The sequence below is a fragment of the Phyllostomus hastatus genome, unplaced genomic scaffold (assembly GCF_019186645.2).
Source record: "Phyllostomus hastatus isolate PE091 unplaced genomic scaffold, TTU_PhHast_1.1 phas_scaffold_216, whole genome shotgun sequence".
In the NCBI taxonomy this organism is placed as follows: domain Eukaryota; kingdom Metazoa; phylum Chordata; class Mammalia; order Chiroptera; family Phyllostomidae; genus Phyllostomus; species Phyllostomus hastatus.
Window position 1 is genome coordinate 9,324,963 of NW_025334018.1, and position 25,577 is coordinate 9,350,539.

The following is a 25,577-nucleotide window of genomic DNA, read 5'->3' on the forward strand; positions in this document are numbered from 1 at the left end:
TCCTTAGATGCTTTTTTTTGCCGTCATCCCTACAATTTCTTTCCTGCTTATATTACACCAATTATGCTTGAACTTCAGCAGTACTTTGTACCACTCTTATGAGATTTTAATGTATGGTTTTGATTTATAAATTTTGACTTAACCTATTAGATTTCAGTCCCTTTAAGAGTATGGGCATCCTTATTCCATTTGTCTCCTAACTCTCCCTATGGAAATGTGGTTATTTTTAGTATTCATTCAGTGGATAAATACAACAAAACACATAAAGGAATTCTGACGAATCTCTTCGTTGCGCTTTTACTGACCCGTATGTTACACATCTGAGAGCTCTGGGGTTGCATTAACAAATGCAGGAGTACTGTGTTAACTCTTCTCATAATTTAACCCAAAACAAACCAATTCCCTTTCCTGGACAGGGAGAAGTACAACCACAACCACCCTTCCTCTCCAATCTTGGTGTGTGTTTCTGGTGTCTATAACACCTAAAGCACTGCATCACTTATTTTCCTACTTCCCCATTAGGCCATGCGCTTGTTGAAAGAAACACGTCTGTCTCTGTACCTTCAGTGCCTAGTGTCTGCAGAATGGATGAATTGAGGTCACATAGGTCTCAAGAGAGCACTTACTGCTCTCTAATAGGACTGCGTAGGCCCCAGTCCTGCAGAAACTTCTTTAAAGCTGCCCCTGAATAACTAGGATCTGAAAAGCAACTTCCTGGACTTTCTTCCGGTCTAAAACGCCGCCACTGATATACCCGAAGGAGCCTCTCCCTCCAGGAAGCCTGAGCAAAGACTAGGTCTCCAACGGAAACACTGAAGTCAAGCCCCACCCCACTCCTGTACCCACCTCCTCTGCAAAGAGGAGACTGGCACCCCCCACGCTCCGACCCCTGCAGCTGCTACGCGGCTACAGCGCAGGCGCAGCAAGCAAACAGCAGAGAATCTGCGACTGGCTCTTCAAGCAGACGTCACTCAAAACAAGAAGGCTCCGCCCTCCTCAAGATGGCGCTGCACTCAATGCGGAAGACGCGTGGGTGCTGGAGCTTCATCCGGGCACTTCACAAAGGACCAGAAGCTGCCCTCCCTCCCCAGGTAATCAAGGCTGGCCCTTCTCCCGCAAGTTTCCCATCCTGCTAGGTCCGTCCCGTCTCTCCTCCCTCTTTCCACTTGCTTCTCTCTTCCGGTTTCATCTACAGAGTACCGGGCTGCTACTCTCTTAACATCGACCTGCTTAAGACTACCCTTCTGCCCGGAACGTGGCGACGTTGTAAGGATGCGTGGTGACGTAACGCGCCCCTGGTGGGAGGAGCGCTCCGCTGCCGGCGCAGTCGGGCCGCCCACCTTCTTAGGGTCCAAATGCTGTCAATTGGTCCTCACCCTAACAGCAAGCCTAGACCCCGCGGAGAAACTAGCGAAGACGTCTTCTTAGGAATCGGGAGGTTTAAACTGGTGCAGCCGCTGCCGTCCGCCCTGTGGCAGTGCATTTTCTACTCTGGTTCCCCCTATTTACTCCAAAGTAGATCTGCCAAAGTGCGTCGTCCTGTCCCGTGCACTGCTGTTACCGTAACTCTCGTGCTGAGAGCATGACAAGGCCTTCACTCTGTCCGTCAGTGCTTGGAATTTTACGCTATGGCAAAAGACAAGTGTGTAATCTCAGTGGTAGGCATTTGCCATGCATCATTTAGGGGCTATCTAATGGGAAGTAGGAAAAAATGTAAGATTCTGTGATTACTGGGTGGCTTCCTGGCATCTTTGCATATTCATTGTTATATTGTGTAGGTGTGAGGATTTTGTGTGGTAAGTGGTATCTTGGAAAGAGCATTAGACTGAAAGGAAACCAGAGGTAGATTTTCCAGCCACTGGCTAGCTGTATGACATGACAAGTCATTTAATCTCACAGGGTTTATTCTCTAGCAAAATGGGTGGAAGGAGGGTTGGACTGGTTGACACTTTTATGTTATTTCAAACTTTGGAAAAATCTATGGCTTCATGATTATGAATCAAATGAGACTACAGCAATGAGACTATGAAGTCCAAGATTTAAGTTCAACTTGTTTTTCTAATCATCCCATAAATCACTTAATGTTCTGTACCTACGTTTCTTCATTGATATGAGCCTAACAAGATTCTTGTAAGGATGAAGAATATTATACTGAAAAATCTTCATCAACAAAAGAGCTATTTAAATGTTATTATTTCAAATTTCAGGCAGCAATGTTAGGGACGATTTGATTCAAATTAGATAAATCCATCAAATACTCCCCTCTTTGAAACTTCAGGGTCTGAATCTGCAGAACCAGAATTGGTTGATTACTATATTTATAGCCAATAGCACCATGTTAAAAACCTAAGGTCTCAAAGTAACTAAGCCTTAGACCCCAACTTCCTCTCACTCTAACCTCAAGAGCTAAGGATGTCAAATAGAGAATCAAAGAGAAAAGGAAAAGAAACTAGAGCCCTCTAATGATTGCCCAGGGAGGGTAAGGGGACTAAAGCATTATCAGTTTAACAATTATCAGTGTTAAAGAAAAAAATTCTTAAGCATCTATTGTTTCAGTGGCATTTACAAATATGGTTATCTTAAAATTAATCAACTATTCTAGATTGTTTCAAGATGTAGGATTCGCAGAGCAGATTAGTTTTCCAAACCTTTGATTTAGCTTTGATTAGAGTAAGAATTAAACGTGAGAGCATCTTCTAAAGTATAAATCTACATATAGTTTTCAGTCATTAAAAATGATGGTTTGAAGGGCTAACACAGTCTTTTGGAAGACCAATTGAAAAGAGACACAAAATTGCATTAACAGTGCATTTACAACATTATATTTATAAATAAATATGTAAATATATGCACAGGAAAAAGACTGGAAGTAAACAACCATTTTTTTCCTTCATCCTCACGTGAGGGTATGTTTATTGATTTTATAGAGAGAGTGAGGGAGAGAAGACAGAGGCAGAGACAGAAAAACATCGATGTGAGAGAGAAGCATTGACCGGTTGCATCCTGTACGCACTCCCACCAGGGATTGAACCTACGGCCTAGGCATGTACTCTGACCAGGGATCAAACCCCCAGTCTTTTGATGTAGGGAGCAACGTTCCAGCTAACTGAGCCACCTGGCCAGAGCCAACCATTCTTTTTTTGTTTTGCTAGGTTTTCCTGAGCAGTGGATTAAAAATGATTTAAGTTTTCTTCTTTAGGCTTTCCATATTTTTCATATATTTTAAATTGAAGATATATCACTTTTAGACCCTGAATAAAATTTTAAAGTGTAAATCTCCGTATAAATCCATAGTCATTAATATCATCTGGATATTTTAGGTCTCACAGAGATACTTGTCCCACAGTGCTGTTATTAAAATGGCCTTAGAAAATGACTACTAAAAATTTATGGCCACTTTTCCCGTGTGTATCTTCTTTTTCTCTTGAAAAGCTTTCTTTGAAGTCAAAGAGATTTTGTGAACAGATGCAGAAATATGTGAAGGAAGAATTGGATTCTTAAACCAGATGCATTAGACATTTTTATGATATCTCATAACCTTTGTAGAAAACAAAAATTATTTTGCAAGAGAATGGTATAATAGAAAGAAATGTATATTTCTCATATGGATGATTCTATCTAAAACTAAAAAATAGCCAAGTTGCTCGTTATTAGTTTTGGCTGCACAGTTACTCCCTGAGGTGAGAAGCATAAGTGGAGGAGCCGTATCTCCGTTGTTGGAAACTACAATCCCTAGGTGGTTTTCTCAAAAACGCAAAATCTTGGCTAGTAAACATGGCATTCGGGGGCCTTTAATTGTCTCAGAGTTAGGCTTTTGCCCCTCAAGGCTAGATATAGACTCAGGTTTGAAATAAAAAATAGTAAGAAAACAGAAATAACAGAGTATCAAGCAATTGTCATTTTGAGATGCCTATAATTTATGTGAAAACGGTTTATTTTGCCAGGTGTTGCATGACAGAAAGCTGTTGAAGTCTGACAAGATGAGAGTAGTTGCAGAGTCAGAATGAAGGTCTGACATGTTATGTTTAAATGCTGATGGCATTAGGTAAATAAAAGCCTATCATCATTAGTCAAACAGAATTCATACTTCTTTAAACACCAACTTATGGTTTTATTGTGCAAAGAGTGAAATACTGATAGTTAGTAGAATTTTGCCAGAATGTGTATAATCATTCAATTGAAATATAGAATGACCCCATTTTATCACACTTGAACAACACTCTTCATTATTCGCTGCCCGATCTGGGTGTGGCCAGTACTAACACAGTTTCCACTGTGTTTTGACGACTCTAAGCATGGCCATGAGGTGAAGGGATTATGCCTGCAAAGAAGTAGACAATGTATTAAATTTTTGACCTTGTATTTATTTCTTACAACAAGGCTTTTAAAAATTGCTCATTTAAAATTTTTTATTTTTAAATAATTTTAGATTTACAAAGTTGCAAAATTTGTTTTTATTTATTTATTTTTATTGTATTTTAACGTTACCATCTATCCCCCTTATGCCCTCCTTCCCCCTGCCCCCTGCAATCACCACACTGTTGTCTATGTCCGTGAGTCCTTTTTCCTTTTTGCTCAATCTCCACCCCTGTGCTGTCCTCCTGCTATTTGTGAGTCTGTCTCTGTTTTGCTTGTTAATTCAGTTTGTTCATTAAATTCCACAACTGAGTAAAATCATATGGCATTTGTCTTTCTCTGACTGGCTTATTTCACTTACCATAATGTTCTCCAGGTCCATCCATGCTGTTGCAAAGGGTAAAATTTTCTTCTTTTTTTTTTTATGGCCGAGTAGTATTCCATTGTGTAAATGTCCCATAGTTGTTTTAACCACTCATCTACTGATGAACACTTGGATTGCTTCCATATTTTGGCGACTGTAAATAATGCTCCAGTGAACATAGAGGCGCTTATGTTCTTTCAAATTAGTGTTTTGGGTTTCTTCAGATATGTCCCCAGAAGTGGGATGGCTGGGTTGAAAGCCAGATCCCTTTTTAATTTTTCGAGGTACCTCCACACTGCTTTCCACAGTGTGGAACAGTGTGCGTTTCCACCAACAATGCAAAGGGGTTCCCCTTTTTTCCACATCCTTGCCAGCATTTGTTATTTGTTCAGTCATTGATTATAGCCATTCTGACTGGTGGGAGGTGATAACTTATTGTGATTTTAATTTGCATTTCTCTGATGATTAGTGACATTGAGCATCTTTTCATGTTGGAGAAGTGTCTATTTGGGTCCTTTGCCCATCTTTTAATTGCATTGTTTGGTTTTTTGGTGTTGAGTTTTATAAGTTCTTTATAACTTTTGGATGTTAGCCCCTTATCAGATGTATTGGCAAAAATGTTCTTCCATTTTGTGGGTTGTCTTTTTATTTTGTTGATGGTTTCCTTTGCTGTGCAAAAATTTTAGTTTGATGAAGTCTCATTTGTTTACTTTTTTCTTTTGTTTCTCTTGCCTGAGGAGATAGTATTAGATAAAAAGTGCTATGAGCAATGTCTGAACTGAGATTTTACCGCCTATGTTCTGTTTCAGTATTTTTATGGTTTCAGATCTAACATTTAAGTCTTTAATCCATTTTGAATTTATTCTTGTGTATGGTGTAAGGAAGTGGGTCTAATTTCATTTTTCTGCATGTACCTGTCCAATTTTCCCAACACAATTTATTGAATAAACTGTCTTTAGCCCATTGTATGTGCTTTCTTCCTCTGTAAAATATTAATTGACTAAAAAGGTGTAAGTTTATTCCTGGGCTCTCTATTCTGTTCCATTGATCTATGTATCTGTTTTTATGTAGTATCATCTATTTTGATTACCATGGCCTTATAGTATAGTTTGATTTTTAGGTAGCATAATTCTTTCACCTTTGTTTTTCTTTCTCAGGATTGCTGTCACTGTGCAGGGCCTTTTGTGGTTCCATGTAAATTTTTGAAATATTTGCTCTAGTTCTCTGAAGTATGTCATTGGTATTTTGATAGGAGTTCTGTTGAATCTATAGATTGCTTTGGATAGCCTGGACCTTTTAATGATGTTAATTCTCCCTACCCAGGAACATGGTGTGTGCTTCCACTTATTTGTATCTTTTTCAATTCTTTCTTCAGTGTGATGTCATTTTCTGAGTACAGGTCTCTTACATCCTTGGTTAGGTTTATTCCCAAGTATTTTATTCTTTTTGAAGCAATTGTGAATGGGATTGTTTTCTTAATTCCCCTTTCTGATAGTTCATTATTGGTATGTAAAAATGCAGCTGATTTCTGGATATTAATTTTATATCTTGCTACTTTGCTGAATTCATTTATCAATTCTAGTAGTCTTTGATGGAATCTTTGGGGTTCTTTATGTGCAATATCATATTATCTGCAAATAAAGACAGTTATACTTCTTCCTTTCTAATTCGGATGCCTTTTATTTCTTCTTCTTATCTGATTGCTATGGCTAGGATTTCCAGTACTGTGTTGAATAAGAGGTGAAAGTGAATATCCCTGTATTGTTCCTGAACTTAAGGGGAACACTTGTAGTTTATTATGATATTGGCGGTGGGTTTGTCATATATGGCCTTTATTATGTTTAGGTATGTTCCCTCTGTTCCCACTGTGCTGAGAGTTTTTATCATAAATGGGTGCTGGATTTTATCAAATGCTTTTTCTGCCTCTATTGATATGATCATATGGTTTTTATCCTGCATTTTGTTTATGTGGTGAATCACATTTATTGATTTGCAAATGTTGTACCAGCTTTGCATTCCCAGAATAAATCCCCCTTGATCATGGTGTATGAGCTTTTTGATGTATTGCTGTATTCATTCCATTTGCTAATATTTTGTTGAGGATTTTAGCATCTACGTTCTTCAGGGATATTGGCCTATAATTTTCCTTTTTTGTTGTGTCTTTATCTGGTTTTGGCATTTGGATAATGTTGGCCTTGTAAAATGAGCTTGGGAATCTTCCCTCCTCTTGAATTTTTTGAAATAGTTTGAGAAGGAAAGGTGTTAGTTCTTTATTGAATGTTTGGTAAAATTCACCTGTGAAGTCATCTAGTCTAGGACTTACGTTTGATTAGAGTTTCTTGATTACTGCTTTGATTTTATTAGTTTAGTTGATGTTCCTGTATATCACTCACCAGTGTTCCTCTTACATAATCGTAATCCAACGATGAAAGCCAAGGACTTAACCTGGTACAGTACTAGCTGCTAACCTAGTATTTCAGATTTCACCAGGTTTTCCATTAGCCTCTTCCTGGTCCAGAATCAACTCCAGGATCCCATGCTGCATTTAGCTGTCATGTCTCCTTCGATGTACAGCACTTCTTAGTCTTTCACGACCTTGGCACGTTTCAAGAAAATTGGTCAGTTATTTTGTAGAATGACTCTCCGTTTGGGCTTGTCTGATGTTTTCTCATGATTAGACTAGGTTATGGATTTTGGCAAGAATACCACAAGAGATATTGTTGATAATGAGGCTTTAAGGCAGATACTAGCATCTTTTTTATTATTATTATTTTATAATACACTACGATATAGTTATTGATTTTAGAGAGAGAGTTGAAGAAGGTAAGAAAGAGAAACATCAATGTTAGAAAGAAACATTGATCAGTTGCCTCCTCTACACACTCTGAATGGGGATGGTACCACAATCTAGGTATGTGCCGTGACCGGGGATTGAACCTGAAACCTTTTGGTGTATGGGATGACCTCCAACCAGCTGAGCCACAGCCAGGGCAGCATCCTCTTTTAGATCATGAGGAAGCAAGCTTTAATTAAGGAACTTGCCTAATGTCACAAAGCTAATTAATTCAGAAGTTAGGATAATACAATTTACTATTGGGATTTTGTTCCATATTTTGCATTTAGTTATTGTACGTGTGTGATCTGATGATGTTAAAATGGGGCAGTGTTCCCAGTGACTTTACCCACCTCTTCTCTGCCGTGTATTGTCCGCTCAACATGCAACATGAGCTGATTAGCATGGAGAGCTATCAGGACCTGCTGTAGCCATCTGGAATTTTGCTAGATGGTAACTGTGCCGGTTTGACCAGTCTCTTCATCTCTCTGTGCTTTTCTTAAATGGTAAGGAAAGGCGTTGTATGGATCCACTCAGAAGGTCCTTTTAAGCTCAGTCAGTCTAGGAGCCCATTTGTTTACAGTGCTCTGTAGAGTTGCTTTTCCTTGTGAACTGACTCAGCTTATGAGAAACAATAATATTTCAGTTTTAAAAAATATCTTTAAGTAGCTAATAAAAACTGATGGTAACTGCTGAAACTATCAATGAGGAGCAGTAGATAAATGCTGAGGAATTATGCCAGCCAGTATTATGGCAGCCACGGCCAGAAAATGCAGAGGAGTGTGAGGCTGCTGACCCCATATCCTTTCTCAGCATATCTGTTGCGTTACTACAGGTTATAGAACGAACTGTGTGCAGAGGCTTGCACAATTATATATTTATACCCGTGTCTCAGCCTACACACACACACACACACACACACACACCCGTATGTCTTTCAGAAAAGGAAGTAACATTTAGCTAGTGCTTGGTATGTGCTAATAATGCCTTGGACTATGTGCTATACATCTTTTATGTATTTTTTATTTCTCACAACAATCCTGTACATATTATTTTACCCATTTTATAAAAAAAAGAAACTAAGGCACTAAGAGATTAGCTCACTTTCTTGAGTCACAGAGCAAGTAAATGGCCACACCAAGATTCAAACTCAGCCTCACCTCAACTTTTCCCACTTGACCAGTAGTGGTCTGTTATCTAACACAATCTCAGAGGAACCCAGGCTAGATAAAACCAATAAAAGCAGAGCTTTTCTGGTTAAAGGAGTGGAGGAACAGCTTCAGCCCTGCTGGTTGACCCCTCTATCCACCACCCTCCTTCCACCACACACCAGGGGCCACACAATCTTGGATGTTTTATGACGCAGGTTGGAAACTACTTCAGCTTCCTCAAATATCCGAGTGAGTTTGATGGCTCTGCAGCATGTGTGATGGATGGGTTAGTTTTAGGGAGCGGCCCTGTAAATGAGTAGTTTGGGAGTATTTACTTTGATATATAAGTATTTTATCAGTGAAATGCAACATATAATCTATTTATCTAAAGCTGCAAAAGTACTTAAGATAATAGCAGTCCATTTTTTTCCCCTTTCTTCTTTCTCTGCAAACACAGCTCGCTCTGCATAGTGTGCTGATCTTTGTGCACAAAGGTGATTGTATGGATTCCCTCAGTCGCTGTTATAGCTCCTTGGCCTCTAGCCTCAAGAGCACTTACCCTAGGCCTGCTCTTGATTCCGTTCTCCCAGCACCACTCAGGGCTCAGGAATTTCTCTTCTAGAGACTGCAACATGAGGCCTGAGCCTTCTTCCTGAATATCCACAGGACAAATACACTCACTTGGGGTGGAAGCCGCGCTGCCAGTGTGAGACACTAGATGCAGAGAGATAATTTATAGGCACAGGGATGATCCATTGGCTCCAGCTTGACTTAATTTAACTCTGCTCAGGCGTTTACAGTTTGCTCTATATATCATTTCTGAGCAATACTCTTTTATTCCCAGTTGGAGGCTTAACACTTTTTGTTAACTTCCCTGCGTACCTAGTGAAGCAAGGTCATATCTAGGTCTTCTCACTGCCCCATCATCTGAGTTCTATTGGTCCTCTAGTCATTTATCAAAGTTTACCTATAGCCCTGGCTGGTGTGCCTCAGTGGATTGAGTGCCGGCCTGCAAACTGAAAGGTCACTGGTTCGATTCCCGGTCAGGGGACGTGCCTGGGTTGTGGGCCGGGTCCAGCGGCAGGGGTGCAGAAGAGGCAACTGATGAATCTCTCCCACATTGTCATTTCTCTCCCTCTCTTTCTCCCTCCCTTCTCCTCTCTCTGAAAGTAAATAAATAAAATATTTTAAAAATATTTACCCATAGCTCTCTTTTTTCTAGGCATACAGTTTTCCTTGCATCTGTTGAACCTACTCTGGTTGGCTAAGGGACTGACTCTTTGACTGCCCCTTTGTCTCCTAAAAGCAGAGTGAAGCCACCCTGATTTCTAACGCTTGGAGATTCTCCCAACTTCCGCTTCTCTGTCCATTGCCCTCTAGGCCAAAGATGCAGAACAACGTGCAGGGATGTCAGTCTGTCCTTCTCATTCCTGCCCTGGTGTTCTGGCTGGGACTCACTACAGAGCCAGGCAGCTCCCCGTGTGTAGAACCCTTGAATGGATGCCCTTGGTCATGTGGCTGCTTATCCCAGGTTCTTGGGATGATATTTGTAGATACTTCATGAAGGTATTTGAAAGCATAAAATGAAAGAACATATCTGGCCTTGTTAAACATTTTCAAGTGGAGTGTATTATTTTCGCTAATAATAATACCCTTTTCTAAAATAGCACTTTGTCGTTTCCAAAACACCTCACGTAGTCTCATTAACCTTCGTTAGATTATATGAAGTTTCAGTGTTTAGTCATCTAAAATTTTTAGTTACTGATTACATTTTCATTGTCTTTATTTCTTAAACCAGTTTTATAAGATGGTGAATTGAAATAAATGAATATCGGTATTCTTCAAAGATTTAGTTTAGTGGATATTATTGTTTTTTATCTGTACTAAAATTAGTTGAATGTGTGCTGTATTTGGGGGCCCTGTTGCAGTTTCAGCCATTATCAAATGTGCTGCTGTGGGAGCGATACCAGCCTGCATCTGCTGGGTACTCACCACGTACCGAGCCTGGTTTTCAGTACTTGCCACATTTTAGCTCATTTAACCCTCGTAACCAAGATGGGAGCTAATATTAGCCCCATTTTGTAGATGAGGATACTGAGAGACTAAGGGGCTCACCCAAGGTCATTTGGCTAGCACGTGTGAGAGCCACGATGTAAACCCAGGTCATCGGATGCCAACCTCTGTACACTAACTACAATAAATAATAAAATGGCATTAAATTCTGAAACAAATTGCCTGTGATAATATGCTGATAACTGCTTTGCACCCTTTAAATCTGTCCCAGGAAGGCCACTTATGTATCTCACCATGGTGACACATGGAGTAGCAACTATAAATCACCCTTGTTGTTGCTGTGCCTACAGTCTTGTTTGGCTCGGTGAATTATGGGAACAGAGCAAAGCTGTCTTGTAAATTTATCTCCATGTCTCTATTTGGCTACTGCCACTAGGATTACCCTGTGTAAAATAAGGTCTTTTAACACATGAGTCCCAAGGTGCATGTAGGAAGTTCTGTTTACACACAGTCTATAGCTGAAAGGTCAACCTGTGCACAGCCCCGCAGGCGGAGGGGAAGTGGTGAGTGTTGAAGCTGATGGATGGCCGGGGACCACTATCTAGGGCCTAATTGGGATTTATGGCTAGAGTGCTTTCTTCCAAAGTAGCAGAGGTGCAAAGTGGGAAGATGGGAAAGATGAAAGTAATTAGTGCTGTGTGCCGTTTCAGCAGGGGATAAGTAAGAATTTTGTTCTAAAGGATTCTCATTCCAAAGGGTCCTCAAAGGGGTCTGTAATTCACTAATTAAAGCGAATTATCAATTAGTGCATTAATTAGGATGCTGTTGAGGCTTTCAAATTAGCAACATTGAACAGTTTATTTTATATACCAAACAAAGGGCTCCCCACGAACTGTTTCTTGTCCTCCCCATGAACAGAAACTTTGCACGGGCCCTTCTCCTTCATATTCATTCAGCCCCATGCTTTACTCGCTGTGTTACTGTAGGTCCTTTGGGGAAGCAGGAGAATGCAATGGTGAAGGGAAATGGAGCTGTTTACTCAAAGCCCCGAGTTGGATTCCTCTCCTCCTGTGGGAGAACAGTCTAAGCAGCCAGTTCATAAATTTGCAAGAAGAGAGAAGAGATCTCTTGGGCTGGGGTAAGTGTGCAGGATAAAGGTGAAGTCCCGAGGGAGATATTAAGAACCTGACTCTGTGGAGCCCTTGCCAGTTCTGGGGAGAGAGCCAGGTTGGCCCTCTGTGGATACTAGTTACCTGGCCATCGTGGCTGTGGGGGAAAATCCTCCTTCGCAGGTAGCTTTGGCTTCTCCAGAGGCTGGCAACCTTCCAGCCACCTCCCTTTCCTGCCCCCCATGCCGCCAAGCTGTGAAACTCCGTAACCTAGAGAAGCACGTGTCTAGGAGGATAAATGGTCACGTGAATATTATACTTGTCATTTTAAACTTGGCTGGCTGGTCCCTAAGATGAAGTGTGACAAAGCAGGAGGTGTGTGAGTTTGGGGAGCAGATGGGCTGGGCTCCACCACGTACTAACTGTGTGTTGCTGGCCAAGGTATTTGACCTCACCAAACCTCAGTCTTCTCATCTGCAAAGTAACAATAATAATACATCCCAGGAACTTTACGTGGATTTGAGGTCCTGCCCTGTATATCTTGGCCAGGGCACAGCACTTTGTGGGCCCTGCATGCCTGACTGATTATTTCTTCATTTATGTGTAATTCAACTCAATAACCTTTCTCTCCTTCACCCCTACCAACCTTAATAGTTCTTTGATTTCCCTCATGTCCACATTTTTCTGCTCTTCCTTCCTCCACCTCCCCCCCCCACCAAAAAAAAAATCAGTGTGACCAGATTAATGTCCCCAAAGCAGAGTTTGGATTATGTTGTTCCTTTGCTCAGAAACTTGGGGGGCTTCTCATAAAGTTCAGGCTCCTTATGGCCCCACGTGCAAGACCTTTCACCACCCAGGCCCAAACCACCCTGTAGGCCTTTGCTGACTTACATGGGTCCTTTGCCCTGGAGTTCATAGAACTGCCAAGTTTGCTCAGAGCTATTCCCTTTTACTTCTTTGTTAAAACCATTCTCTCTTCTTGGAAACACCTGTCTTCCTGTGCTTATCAGTACTCCACTATTCTTTAAAAACAAGACAAAAAAATGACCAAAAAATAACAACAAAAACCACTCATATGTAGGTTCCAGAAAACTTTGTTCTGAAGGTGAAAATTATTGCTTACATTTCGAAGTTTTATAGGACTTTGTACTTTTCTTACAGAAATTAACACACCCTTCCTTATATGCTATCTCTTTTTATCGGCATTTGCTTTAGGAAAGGTGGAGAACATGCTCTTGTTTTATTTAGACCTTCCTGTGAACACCCCAGCAGGAAACAGTTTGTAAAAGACCTTGTTTCGCAGGCGTAGGCTCAGGCTGCCGTTCAGCGGACAGACCTCACCAGGAGTGCGTGCCCGGCCACCTCCTCTAGTGAAGGGCGGGCAGGAAGGATTCTCTCTGTTGCACCTCAGCTATCATAACTAGACGTGTTAGAAAATGAGGTATTACTTAAGTCTTTGCCATATTAATTCCTGTATCAGAAAGATCTCAGTAAATATTTACGGAGTTAAAGAATTCAGTGAAAAATAAAACCAACGAGATAAGAGAAAGTACATACCATTGGCATTTAGTGTATTGTTCAGTTTAAACCATACATTTTGTGTATATTTTTAATTAGTTTATGACAGAAGATGCTCAATGTTTGCTAGGGTTAAAAGTGATCTCATTATTGCCCCAAATATCTAGACGATTGGGAGATAATATCGATTTTATTGCACTGGTTTCCCAAGCAGGCTGTGAATTTTCATGCTAGCTCCAATTTTATTTTTGACATGTGTAACTAGCTATACTGGAGTTTTCTACCTCTGTATATTCTACTAAAGCTTGTTACCTCTGTGTACAGAGAAGTACAGGATTAAGAATTAAGATGAGAAGATTTTATTTTGAGGATAGTTTTGTCTCAAGAGACTGGTTTGATAAGTGTGCTGTATTATCTCTACAACAACTGACATAGTTTCTGCTTTTATATTCAAGAGTATTCTTTCTTCAGCTCATGAAAGAAATTAAAAGTTCACTTGTATCAACTTTGTCATTTTTTAAAAAATCAGTGTGTGGTTACCTCTTGTGTGCCCCCTACTGGGGACCTGGCCTGCAACCCAGGCATGTGCCCTGACTGGGATTTGAACCAGTGACCCTTTGGTTCACAGGCAGACACTCAGTCCACTTAGCCACACCAGTGAGGGTGCCATTTTTCTTAATTGTTTATTTTAGGTCCCTTTAAAGCAACATGTCAAACCATGCCTAACTCCTTTGCTATATAGACATTGACATGTTCTGTGTAGATATAGGAAAAAACCCTAAGTCTCACTGCACTGTTACACTCTGTTGACAGTAAAGTCACCTGTAAACTTTCAACCTAATGCTATTGCATTTTTCTTTGCACCATGATAAGAGTGGAGCAGTGTGAATTAGGCAGAATTTATATCTACATTACAAAGAACTTACATTTCCTTCTTTTAAAATGGTAGTTGGTAAGGAAATTTTTATTGTTATACTTGCTTACCAGTTTATCATATACATGTTTAATAAAACCTGAAATCAACCAAGCACTATCAGGAAACTGTCACAGAATGTCAGCTCTGTTAGAGGTGTGCTTGTAGCATCTTCCTGACAAGCCTATGCCCACAGTGGCCAGACATCTTGTTAAATCAAGGACCAATTTTACACATGAATCTTTTAAATGTCTTGGAAATTCCAATGTGTCAGCATCCACGTGACATTTCCCACATTGTTTTTCACATTCTAAAATGGACCAGAAATTCTTTGGTAGACCATGTGTCCTTAATTTTGATTGGGAATATATTAACATATCTATGACTCAAACAGAGACAGCTTATCCTGTCATCTTATTTTTCTGTCTAATGGCAGACTCTTTGGTCGGGCCTCCATGAACCTGCCTTCTTGAAAGTCAGATGCCCTCCTGTAGACTAACCATGTGGAGGGAGGGTCATCCGGCTTCCATTTGGAGCACATGTGAGGAGGGATGGGGGGAGAGCAATGTCTCTTCAGAAAGAAGTAACAAAGCCATGACCACTGACGGGATTACTGTCAGCTGAATAATACTTAAATTTGTTTTTAACACAGAGAGATCATCAAGAAAAGCATGCCAAGTGGAAAACATTTTTTTTTAATCAGGGTTTTTTTTAACCCACTATATGCTCAAACTTGGAGAGAGACCAGAGTTGAAGAATTCCAAACAGAGACAGAGGTGAGAGAAGACTCACTGGAGTGTGGAGCTAAGGGTTCCCAGGGGGTAGCGAAGTTCAGAGAAAAACAAATGAAGAATAAGTTCGTGGTATAGTATGGCAAAGATGAAAAATCATCCATTGAAATTTACAATTGGTTTATCACCAATGATATTAGCAACAACAAAGCTGTTAGAAAAGTTACAGGTGTAGGACTAATCGCAGTGAGATGAGAAGTGAGGGGGTGAGGACCACCCTTTGGAGGAGGCTGAATGAGGCGAGTGTCCGGGAGGGTGGAGGGAGCTAAAGAATGTCCTGACCAGGTGAGATTTTGGAGGTAGGGGCTTTTAGGATGGAAGAGACTTGAGCCTGCACGTGGTCACAGGAGCCAGCAATGATGGAGGGGCTGAAGGTATGGGAAAGAGATGGGAAGAAATGGAAGAAATGCAATCCAGAGCAAATGATTGCACACAAGGAGAGGCAGATCAACTCCGAGGCTGGGAGAGAGGGGTGGAGATGGCTGTGGGTCTAGATCAGTTTGCTAAGAATGGGACAGGAAATCTAAGGACTCCAAAACCAGATGGTGCAATCGTCTCGGGGCTTAAGACATAAGGAGGTGGAATAGGTTAGAGGTTTTAGCGTATGGACTCTAAAGTCTGACTGGGCTCAAGTCCAGGTTCTTCCATGTGATAATTAGATGTCCTTGGGCAAGTTACTGAACCTCTCTGTACCCAAATTTCTTCATTTATAAGGTGAATTATAAGTTAAAAACTAGAACTTTGTAGCCATACTACCAGGGTTTGGAGCTAATAGACCCTACCACTTAAATCCCTGTCTAGCAGTATGTCCTGAGCAGGGCACCTCAACCTTTCTGTGCCTACCTTTCTTCATCTGTAAATCAGAGACAATTATAGTGTCTGTCTCAGAGGACTGCTGTGAAGAGTAAACAAGTTAATATTTAAAGGTGTCTAGAACTGGACCAGGCACATTGTGAGCATTATACAAGTTTTGAAAAGGGTTCAGTAAGCAGTGTTGAGATTTGAGATTCGAACTGGGATTAAAACCCATAAATTAAATTAATAGGTAGATTCTGCATAGTTTGAGATTTTTCACCAAGAGTGCACCGCTATTGTGGTGTGTAAGTGAAGATGAATTGTCTAAGCCTTGATCCAGGCTCAGAGTTTTTTCATGGCTGTAAGGGCAGAATGCCCAGGGGACATGGGGTTGCTAATGAGAGTATGGTCCAAATGACTGACCTTGGGGCCAGGCTGGGGAGGGAAAGGGGGGGGTTGGATAGGGACTGCTCCACCAGGAAAAAAATGTTCAAGTCAGAGGCTATGATTTTCTAAACGAGTTTAAGGAGTAGGTATAGTGGGACTAAGCATGAAAGAGTTGAAAGGTGGAGGGTTGTAGATTGAGTAGAATGTTGACATTTATAATTTCAAAAAAGGAAGAATTTTGGGTGCTAACAAGGTCCAGGGTATCATGGTGGGAATAGGTGGTTGAGGTTGAAGAGATCAATCAAAAGTATGGAATGCTAGTGTATTGGATGGAAAGTCTATCTGACAACTGAACTCTTCTTGGATAATGGAAGTTAGGTAGAAAGCTAGTGTCCTAAGCCTTTTAGTCGATTTAGGAGAGTGTTCAAGAGGTGGGAAGATGACAAAGTCAACATCTAAGGAAATGTCAACATGTACTCTTCTCCCATTTGTGTAGTCACATAAGACATGTTGGCCATTTGTACCCAGTGTCCCCTAAACTATTAAAAGACCCTATTGAGTGGTGTATTATTTGGATCTGTCCACTGGTGAGCTCTGTCCTCATCTTTGATTCATGGGTATGATAGGTTGTGAATATCTTATACGTAAGGATGCAATCAACAGATACAGAACACTTACTATGTGCCAGGTGTTGGAGATAGACCAATGAAAAACACAGACAAGAATCTTCCATTCCAGAGGGAGAGACAAATACCAAACAAGTAATGGAAATGTATAGTATGTTAGATGATAGTAAATGGTATGGAGAAAAAAATAAAGCAGCAGGAGGAGATGGGGACTGTCAAGGGCTGTTGCAGTTTTAAATTGGGTGCTCAGCGAAGGTCTCCAGGCCGGTGACGTGACGGTGGTAAGAATATGTACAAGGTGGATACTGAGGTGAACAGAGGAAACAAGAATGGACAGGCCTGAGGTGGGGGCTAACCTGGCATGTTTGAAGACCAGCAAGGAGGCTGAGGAAGAGTGAGCATTTCCTTTGTTTAACGCATACTATATAGTACTCACTATGCTTTGGACGCTTTGATAAATACTTTGCAAATATTAACTCATTTAATTCTCATATGACCCTATAAAGCAGTGCTGTTATGAGCCCCATTTTACAGATGAGGATCTGTAAAACAGACGTTAAGTAACTTGTCACAGGAGCAACAAAAGGTACCTAGCTAGAAGGGGTGGGAGCCAGTGTCTAAACTTGGGCTGGTTTTGCATTATGCTGCCCATGATGGTGGTAGGACATGAAGTCAGAGGGCCAATGGGAAGGTGAAAGTGAAAGAGTCCATTGTATAGAGCTTCAGAAACAATTGTAAAGATTCTGTCTTTTACTCAGATTGAGTCGAAAAGCCACTGAAACGCTTTGTTTGGGACAATGACATGATCTGTTGTAGGTTTTAAAGCCTCACTCTAGCTGTTATGTTAAAAAATAGAATAGAGGAGCAAAGATAGAAGCAAGGAGACCCATTAGGGGCTAGTACAGGATTCGAGCAAGAGAGGCTAGTGGCTTGGACTTGGGTGAGTAGTCAAAATGGTTTTGTGAGAAGGGGTCAGATTCTGGGTATTTCCTTTTTTAAAGTATGTAGAACCAACAAGATTTTTTTTTTTATTGATTAGATGTAGGGTGAAAGAAAGGAAAGAGTCAAGAATTATTCCCAGGTTTTTGGCCAAAGCAACTGGCAGAATGAAATGAAAAAGGAATAAGTAAAACTTTGGGGGGTGTAGATCAGGAGCTGAGTGTTAGACATGTGGAGTTCAATGCCTACTGAACATCTCAGTGGCAGGTAGGCAGTTGGATATATGAGACCAAGCTCGAGAGAGAGGTCCAGACAGACACAAAGGGATTGGGTGTGGTCATCTGGGCAGTATCTCTAGCAAAAAAGAAGAGGTCCAAGCACTGAGTCTGGGAGCACTCCAACGTTAAGAGCCTGGGATGACGAAAAGAACCAGCTGAGAGAGTGGTAGCCAGAGAAATGGAAGAAAAGGTAAAAGGTGACATCCTGGAAGCCAAGTGAGGTAGACATTCCTTAGGTGAATTCACATGTTTCTCTGCACACACACATAGACACACACATGCACACCCACCCACACCACATATCATATATGAAGATGGAATGGTTAGGATACCCACTGCTTTTATTCATTGATTGCCATAGTCTCTTTTTGCAGGCAAAGTTACTTGGGAAGCCAAATTACTAAATAAGGTATCTGGATAGGTGTGGAATCAGAGCAAGGGGTGTTCACTGAATCACCTCATTGGCCGGTGTAATCAAGTTATGATAACCCAGAGCTCCATCTCCGTTACGGGACTCACTCCTTGGGCAGCGCAGTGCTGGCTTGTGCTATAGCACCGTTTCCCTTGGTCAGCCCTGTGAACACATGGCCAAGGTTTTTCCGTTAGAGCTTCTTTTTCTAAGCTTCCACCCATCCAGGGGGCCTAGTCTTTCCTTAGATATGTTAATGTACCTCATCTTGTTTCTATTAAGTCTTATTCTAAGAGTTCTTATACTTTTTTGGTGGGAGGAGGAGTCACTATTTCCTTTGATTAAAATGTGGACCTTCTACCTAGAAAAATATGTACATAAACTCTCAGAACCTTGTGTGCAATCTCATCGACCCAGGTTAAGAACTCCTTCTTTAAATTCCCCTCTCTCCGTTTTGCTGACTCACAGAAGTTAAACTTGTTCCCTTCTTTCAAATATTGGGCCCTCCTCCTCACGTGCCTCCTCTACCACTTACTCATTACAAAGCCTGCCTTATGATCTACATCATAGGAGTTTCACGTGAAATCATTTTATAATGAGGCGTTTATAAATGGTACCTTAGTAAGTCTGGAGAGTGAGATAGACCTTCATACCTTACTGCTTCCTGAACAAATGGCTTTATAGTGAAGTCCAAGTCTATGCTTATCCAGTAACACAAGTGTGTATGGTTCATGCTAGCCAGTTTGATGCTGCTGCTAAAATGTTTAGGAAGACACACGCACACACACACACACACACACACACACACACACACACACACACATATATATTAAAGTTTTAGAGGAATATTAAAAATATTTGCCTGAGGTAGGGGAAAGCTGTTCAGAATATTAAGAACAAAACATTCATCTGAACTTCACAGAAAGTATCATGAGAGCCTTTCATTCCCTCCTTAATTTAAAATGCAGTTTAAAAACCTGCAAAACTGTAATAAAAAAAAAGGAAAAGGAAAAGAAAGTGTCATGAGTGTCAGTGATTAGAACTGATCAGATATTTGGCTGTCCTTTTCAACCAGAAGATGGATTTGAACCAGATTACCACATCCATGCTTCAGTTTTGAAGAGAGGGGGTGGGGGAAGCCAATTATTTGTCTCTTTGTTCAAAGGCCTTTTTTGTATTGTAGATCCCCGAAAAGCTGGTAGAGAAGCCAGCCTTTCACATCCATTAAGGTTAACCCTGAAACTGTTGAATTTGATCTCTTCCATTTGCCATCTGGATACAGTAGAGAAAAAGCTATTCTGCATTGGGTTGCTGGACACCATCCAGAAAATAATATGTCAGGGGCATCAAAGGCTTGAGGCACTTGGTCCAGTCTGTCTAATGATCACAGGCAGGGTCTGCTCTCCAGTTTTGCAGTGTGTGTGTGAGTGTGTGTGTGTGTGTGTATCCATATCCCAGTAAAATAGATCATAAGGATTACTGCCAACTTGTCAAAGCTAGGATTCTTCCATCATAGACTTCAAAAAAAGGAAGGACCAGGTTTTAATTGGGCAAGGCTTGCTCTCCAAAACTGAGGAAGCTCCATCTCATTCCAATCTTTCCCCTTTCTTATGGAGCACTTAACGTGAGGAAGATTTTAATTCCTAGATGGTTACATCCCACACCCAAATGCCAAATTTCAAGTCTCCTTAAACTTGACCTCATTTAGAATTGTGTTCCTTACCCTGTGTATGAGTGGGCCCAGTATCTGGCCAGCTATTGGCCACGCTGGCAGCTGCCCAGGAATCTGACAACCACATCTCATTATTCACACCAACTGGAGCCAATTGTGGCTGGATTTTTTTTTTTCTTTTCATTCTGTTATTTTAAAATGTGGATAGGAAGCAAAAGCAAGCAATGGCATGTCATTTGGTCTCCTCTGGGATCGGGGAGGAGCCTTGCATAATAAGACCTGTAATACCAGGGAGCATATGGCTGTGTTTTAAGGTAGCTGGAGGCCATCTAACTCTAAGCTCCAACACAGCAGGCTTTGGTGGGGGTCTTTGCAGGATGTACTTAGGGATGAATTTAGAGCTTCTGCAGTGGCTAAAGTCATGGGGCCATTGCCATTTTATCCCTCGCACAGAGATGGGATGGCAGGAAGAGTGGCCAAACCCTAACCATGAACATCATTTTTCCTTGTGGACAGGAATGAGCCTCAAGCTACACCCTAAATACGGGGGGACCTCCCAACTCTCTCATACTGACCCCGGAAGCTGGAAGAATCCCTGCTGGGTCCTGGCCAGTCCGCTGCTGGGAGCGTGGTGGACAGTGGCACTCTGGCTTTGTCCTTCTTCCAGTTCAGCCAGGGTCCCCACTCTGCTCCAAACTGTTACTGGCCATACTCCCATCTTGTCATTCAGGGACTTGACTCTGAAAATCTAACCCCTGTTGTTTTACCTCCTCAGATATCCTGGTATTGGGAAAATCAAGTAGTATGTGCCCTGGCCAAGCAGCTCAGCTGGTCAGAGCATCGTCCCGACAACCACGGTTCGGTCCCTGGTTGGGAGACACACGGGGGACAACCAGTGGGTGCACGGATGAGTGGAGCAGCACATTGATGTTCCTCTCTCTGTCTCTCTCCACCTTCCTCTCTCCCTGTAAAAAATCAATAAGAAAGAAAGAAATTTTAAGTAGTTCTCCTAGATTAAGAAAAACAAAATCTCCCAACTTAAATCAAGAAAAGCGAAGTTGACAGCTTTCAGCAGAAGTCTCCCTGCTAAGCTTTGTGCGCATACAGCAGGTCCTCTGATAATGTCGTTTTGTTCAGTATTGTTTCACTAGGACGTTGATGAGGTTCCCTAGGTGCATAACGCTTCTGTCAGTTAGCCTACGGTAACACCGGGCGTTTCACTGAAAGTCGCGGGACCTGTTGACAACAAGTGAGGACTTACTGTCGCATAGCTTTCAGGCTAGCCTAGCCCTTTCCCCATCGATGATCTACTTTTAAAAATCTAAATTTATGGTGATGCCATTGGTTAATAACATTGTATAATTTGCAGGTACACAGAATTATAATTCAACACCTGTGCTCTCTACTGCGTGCTCCTGGCTGGAAGTCCGATTTCCTGAGGACATCGTATGTCCGACTTCCTTTGCCCTCTCCCACTCTTTTTCCTTTCTCGTAACCACCAGGCTGTTTTCCGTTTCTGGGTTTGTTTTTGTTTTGTTAGTTCATTTGTTACCTTTTGTTTTTTATGAGTGAGATTATATAGTTTTTGCTCTTTTCCATCTGGCTTATTTCATTTAGCATAACACTCTCAAGACCCCTCACACCACAAATGGCAATATTTCCTCTTTGTAATGGCCGAGCAGTAACCCGTTCTGTGTGTGAGTGTGCGTGTGTGTCACATCTTCTTTATCCAGTCGTCCGTCGATGCGCACTTAAGCTGTTTCCGTGCTTAGCCATTGTAAATAACGCTTCAGTGAACATAGGGGCACCTGTATCTTTACAGATAAGTGTTTTCATTAATTTCCTATAGTGTTAACCTGCTCTGAGATCCCCTCCCCCGCGCAAAAAGGAAAGATTGTGATAGCAAGTCATTATTAGGGCCAGAATTCCTGGCCCTGCTACCTCCTCTCCAAGTTACTTAACCCATCTGCGTCGTAGTCACCTATCTGCACACTGGGGCTGGGACCAGGGCCTGTGCTGTTGGTTTGTGGTGACAGGGAAGGAATGCGAAGGAAAGAGCCTGACAGCCCCGAGTACTGGGCATGTGTTTACTGCTGTGGTGGTTGTCATTATTCCATGTACTTTAGTATAAACAAGTCTAGTTATTGTTTTACCTCAAGCAAGTAGTCAGCACTTTAAGCCCTTTATTACTTACTGAGGATGAAAAGATTTTGGGTTCTACTAGGAGAATTTTAGGGATTAGCAAGCAGGAAGGAGCAGAGCAAGGGAAATCCTTAAGATCAAGTTATGGCTTTGCTGGCTTTGAAGTTGCAGCGGGAGCACAGTGTGTTGGAAAGAGCCGAGGCTCCCGGTCCCCTGCTGGCAGATGCGCTCCTGCAGTGCCGGCCTTCATTTTTCACCCCCTCGTCTTACCGGTTTCTAGAACAGTGCCTCTCAGGACCGCCACTCCTCTTCTTCTGTTCGGTTCCTCACAAACTCCTAAGATTTTTTAGAAAAATTATCTTTCATATTTTGTCCTTGAACAAAGCTTTTTTAAACTGCCATTATCTGTCTGGAGCCCTTTTTAAAGGTTTTTAGGAATCTGCCCTGGCTAGTGTGGCTCAGTGGTTTGGGTGCCGGCCTGTGAACCAAAAGGTCACCGGTTCGATTCCCAGACAGGGTACATGCCTGGGCCGCAGGCCAGGTTCCTGGTTGGGGGCGTGCGAGAGGCAACCGACTGATGTTTCTCACATGTTGATGTTTCTCTCCCTCTCTTCCTGACTCTCTAAAATAAATAAATAAAATCTTTAAAAGTTTTTAGGAATCCCCTCTGTGTGAGCTTTGGTGGGAGGCAGGACCCCTTCTGCCACAGTGGAAGCCGGAGGAGGGCTTCCTCGGTTTCTCTGCCCTCAGCCAGAATGAGCAAGGCCAGGCACCTGACCCGAGCTTCAGCGATGGGACTCGCCTTACTGACCTGCCTGCCTCGTCGGCTTCCAGCCTCATCTCCCGCCGCTCGTCTCCCCTCACTCACTGCACACCAAGAACTCCGGGCTCCCCTCTGGGTAAAGAGATAAAGATGAAAGATAGAAGAAAGAAAAAGAAACCTTCCTGGCAAAATAGTCTGAAGAACACAAGAACGAACAGAATGAGTAGCACTGTGGGAAAGGGTCAGTCTTAGAGGGATTTTTCTTTTAAAAAAGAAAGACAAGAAAAGATGGTTATCTTCGTGGAAATGTACGGAGGTACAGAGCAGAGAAGATACTTCATACTGATCTCAGGAAAGCAAGAACTGTGCCCCCTGGTCTGCATGTTTCAGTAACTTTGAGGTAGTTCAGGCCTTTCAATTTAAAACCGGATGACTACCAACCACGGTGTGTTAGAGACGCGGGGACCTGTGTCGGGAATGCTGTGTCCACTGTGGAAACTGAGCATCAAGATTCCAGATGTAGTAGCAGGGGCTGTAGTTCCGTAAAAGACTTTGAAGAGAAAGGAGGACAGGGACCGACATGCTTGAACAACAAAGGAAAAAGAACTTATTTTTCTATGAGAATGAAAAGGAAGCTGGTGATAAAACTCAGTCATTTAACAGTTCTGTCTGGAGCACGTGTTGTTTGCAGAGGGTGTCTCCTTAAGATGAGGCTAGTGAAATGCGACCGTTCTCTGGGAGACTTTGTTTGTTGTCCTTCAGGAAATATAGCATGGTCTTGTTTTGATTTTAAATCAGCAACCTAATATTCCAAACTGATTATTTCCTAACAAAGGGAAGTTAAATGATTCTGGTGCTAAAACATGCATTTCTTCTCAGCTCACCAGTTAACATTAGGATTTGCTGTCTCCTCATTGGGACCAGGGACACCAGTAGGACCAAAGCATTTTTCTCTGTGTGGCTTTTGGTGTTTAGGGACCAGCGCGATGGAAGCCCCAGCCTTGAACCACAGCAGCAGCAGGTGAGAGAAGGAGGCACTAGATTTCAAAATACTTTGTTTGAGAAGGTTACTTGTCGTGTTGAAGTCATTACCCAACATCTGATGTCGATTGTGAGATTCTTCATTTATCGTTATTAAAGATTCAGATTTAAGAAACATACACACATTTCCACTAGGTTTTCCCATAAATCCCATTTTTTAACTCAACTCAGAACACCCCGATCCTGCAGTGTCCTGCTGTGTTTCAGCCCCTGCTGGATCAGGGGTGCTCCTGGCGCCCGGTGGGTTGCACACAGTGCCTGTGCTCCAAAAAAGGGGAAATGACACTGTTTTGTGGGTCAGACACTTTCCCCAAGGGCAGGGCTGAGTGTGCGCTATGAGCTCCCTGTGGATTTGTGAATGTCTCTTCCACAGCGTATCATTAAAATAAAATGTCAGGAAATTATCTCATAAAATTCACTCTGAACCTTAATGGAAGATTGCTTGCAACTTTTTAAGGGGTTTATAAAAATAGTCTTTCTGACATTTTACTCTAAGAGTAGTTTATTATATTGGGACAGATTCAACTAAAATTCCAGTCCATTACAAACTGAGAGAAGTGTTCTGGGAGTTGCAGATATTGATGCTAAAAACGGCCAGCACTGGCACTGGCACGGGCAGCCTGGGAAGCGGTGATTGGAAAATGTCCTGCTAGTCACGGTAGTGTCCGCCCCTTGTCCCCCTCTCCCGCGGGGCTGCTGCATGCCAAGGAACTTAAGACCAGCCTTCCAGCTCCTGCATTCTCCAAACCACAGATAGTTAGTATTTATTTCTACTTAGTCATATATATATATATTGAACTTCCACCCTGTTGATATTAGGAATAAAAACATGACTCTTACCCTTGAGGATCTCTCTGGTTGCAGAGGGTAGAAGGCTTGTAGGGAAGGTAAGTTACAGAACAACCAAGTGCTGTACGGGAGGGAGAGCAAAGTACCGCAGGTGCTTGTAGGAGGAAGTAACTCACCTTGCCTTGGGATGGTGGAGAAGACCAAAAAAATGTGGCAACATCTGAACCAGGGCTTGAGAGATAAATTGAAATTAGTCAAGTGGAGAAAGGCAACCAGGCAGAGAGGAGTGAACACACACAGGGTGGAGCTAAGAGCGAGTATGGCTTCTTCAGGGAACTCAGAGAGGTGTACAGTTAATTCGTGGAGGGGAGAGGAGGAAGAAAAAGGCTGCAACGCTGGGCTTGGGCCTTTATTGGCTCAGCAGTGCTGGTGGGTAGGGCCCAGCAAAAAAGGTAAAATTGAACCTCCACCTCGGGAACATGAGAGAACTTGTAAAATACATAAATCATCTGCAAGGACACTGGACTATTATTTCCTGTGACAGTGGTTTTAAAAAATTCTCAAGATGGAAAACAGAGAAAGTCTCTTTAGTATAACTGACCTACTGACATTTCCACAGCATCCTCTTACGGGGGGTGGGGGATTGGGAGGTGGTGGGCGGCAGGGGCCTGTGCCCCGCCTACACAGC

General features: G+C 42.1%; 1 protein-coding gene across 2 annotated transcripts in view; it reads left to right on the plus strand.

Annotated features, from left to right (window-relative positions):
• The first annotated feature begins 946 nt into the window (after positions 1-946).
• Positions 947-25,577, plus strand: part of WARS2 (tryptophanyl tRNA synthetase 2, mitochondrial) — a 76,543-nt gene continuing 51,912 nt past the window's right edge. For both annotated transcript variants that reach the window (XM_045816688.1, XM_045816689.1), the window contains exon 1: positions 947-1,091. In XM_045816688.1, coding sequence (XP_045672644.1) covers positions 1,002-1,091 — 90 coding nt within the window. In that variant the 5' untranslated portion in view covers positions 947-1,001. The remainder of the gene's footprint in view (positions 1,092-25,577) is intronic.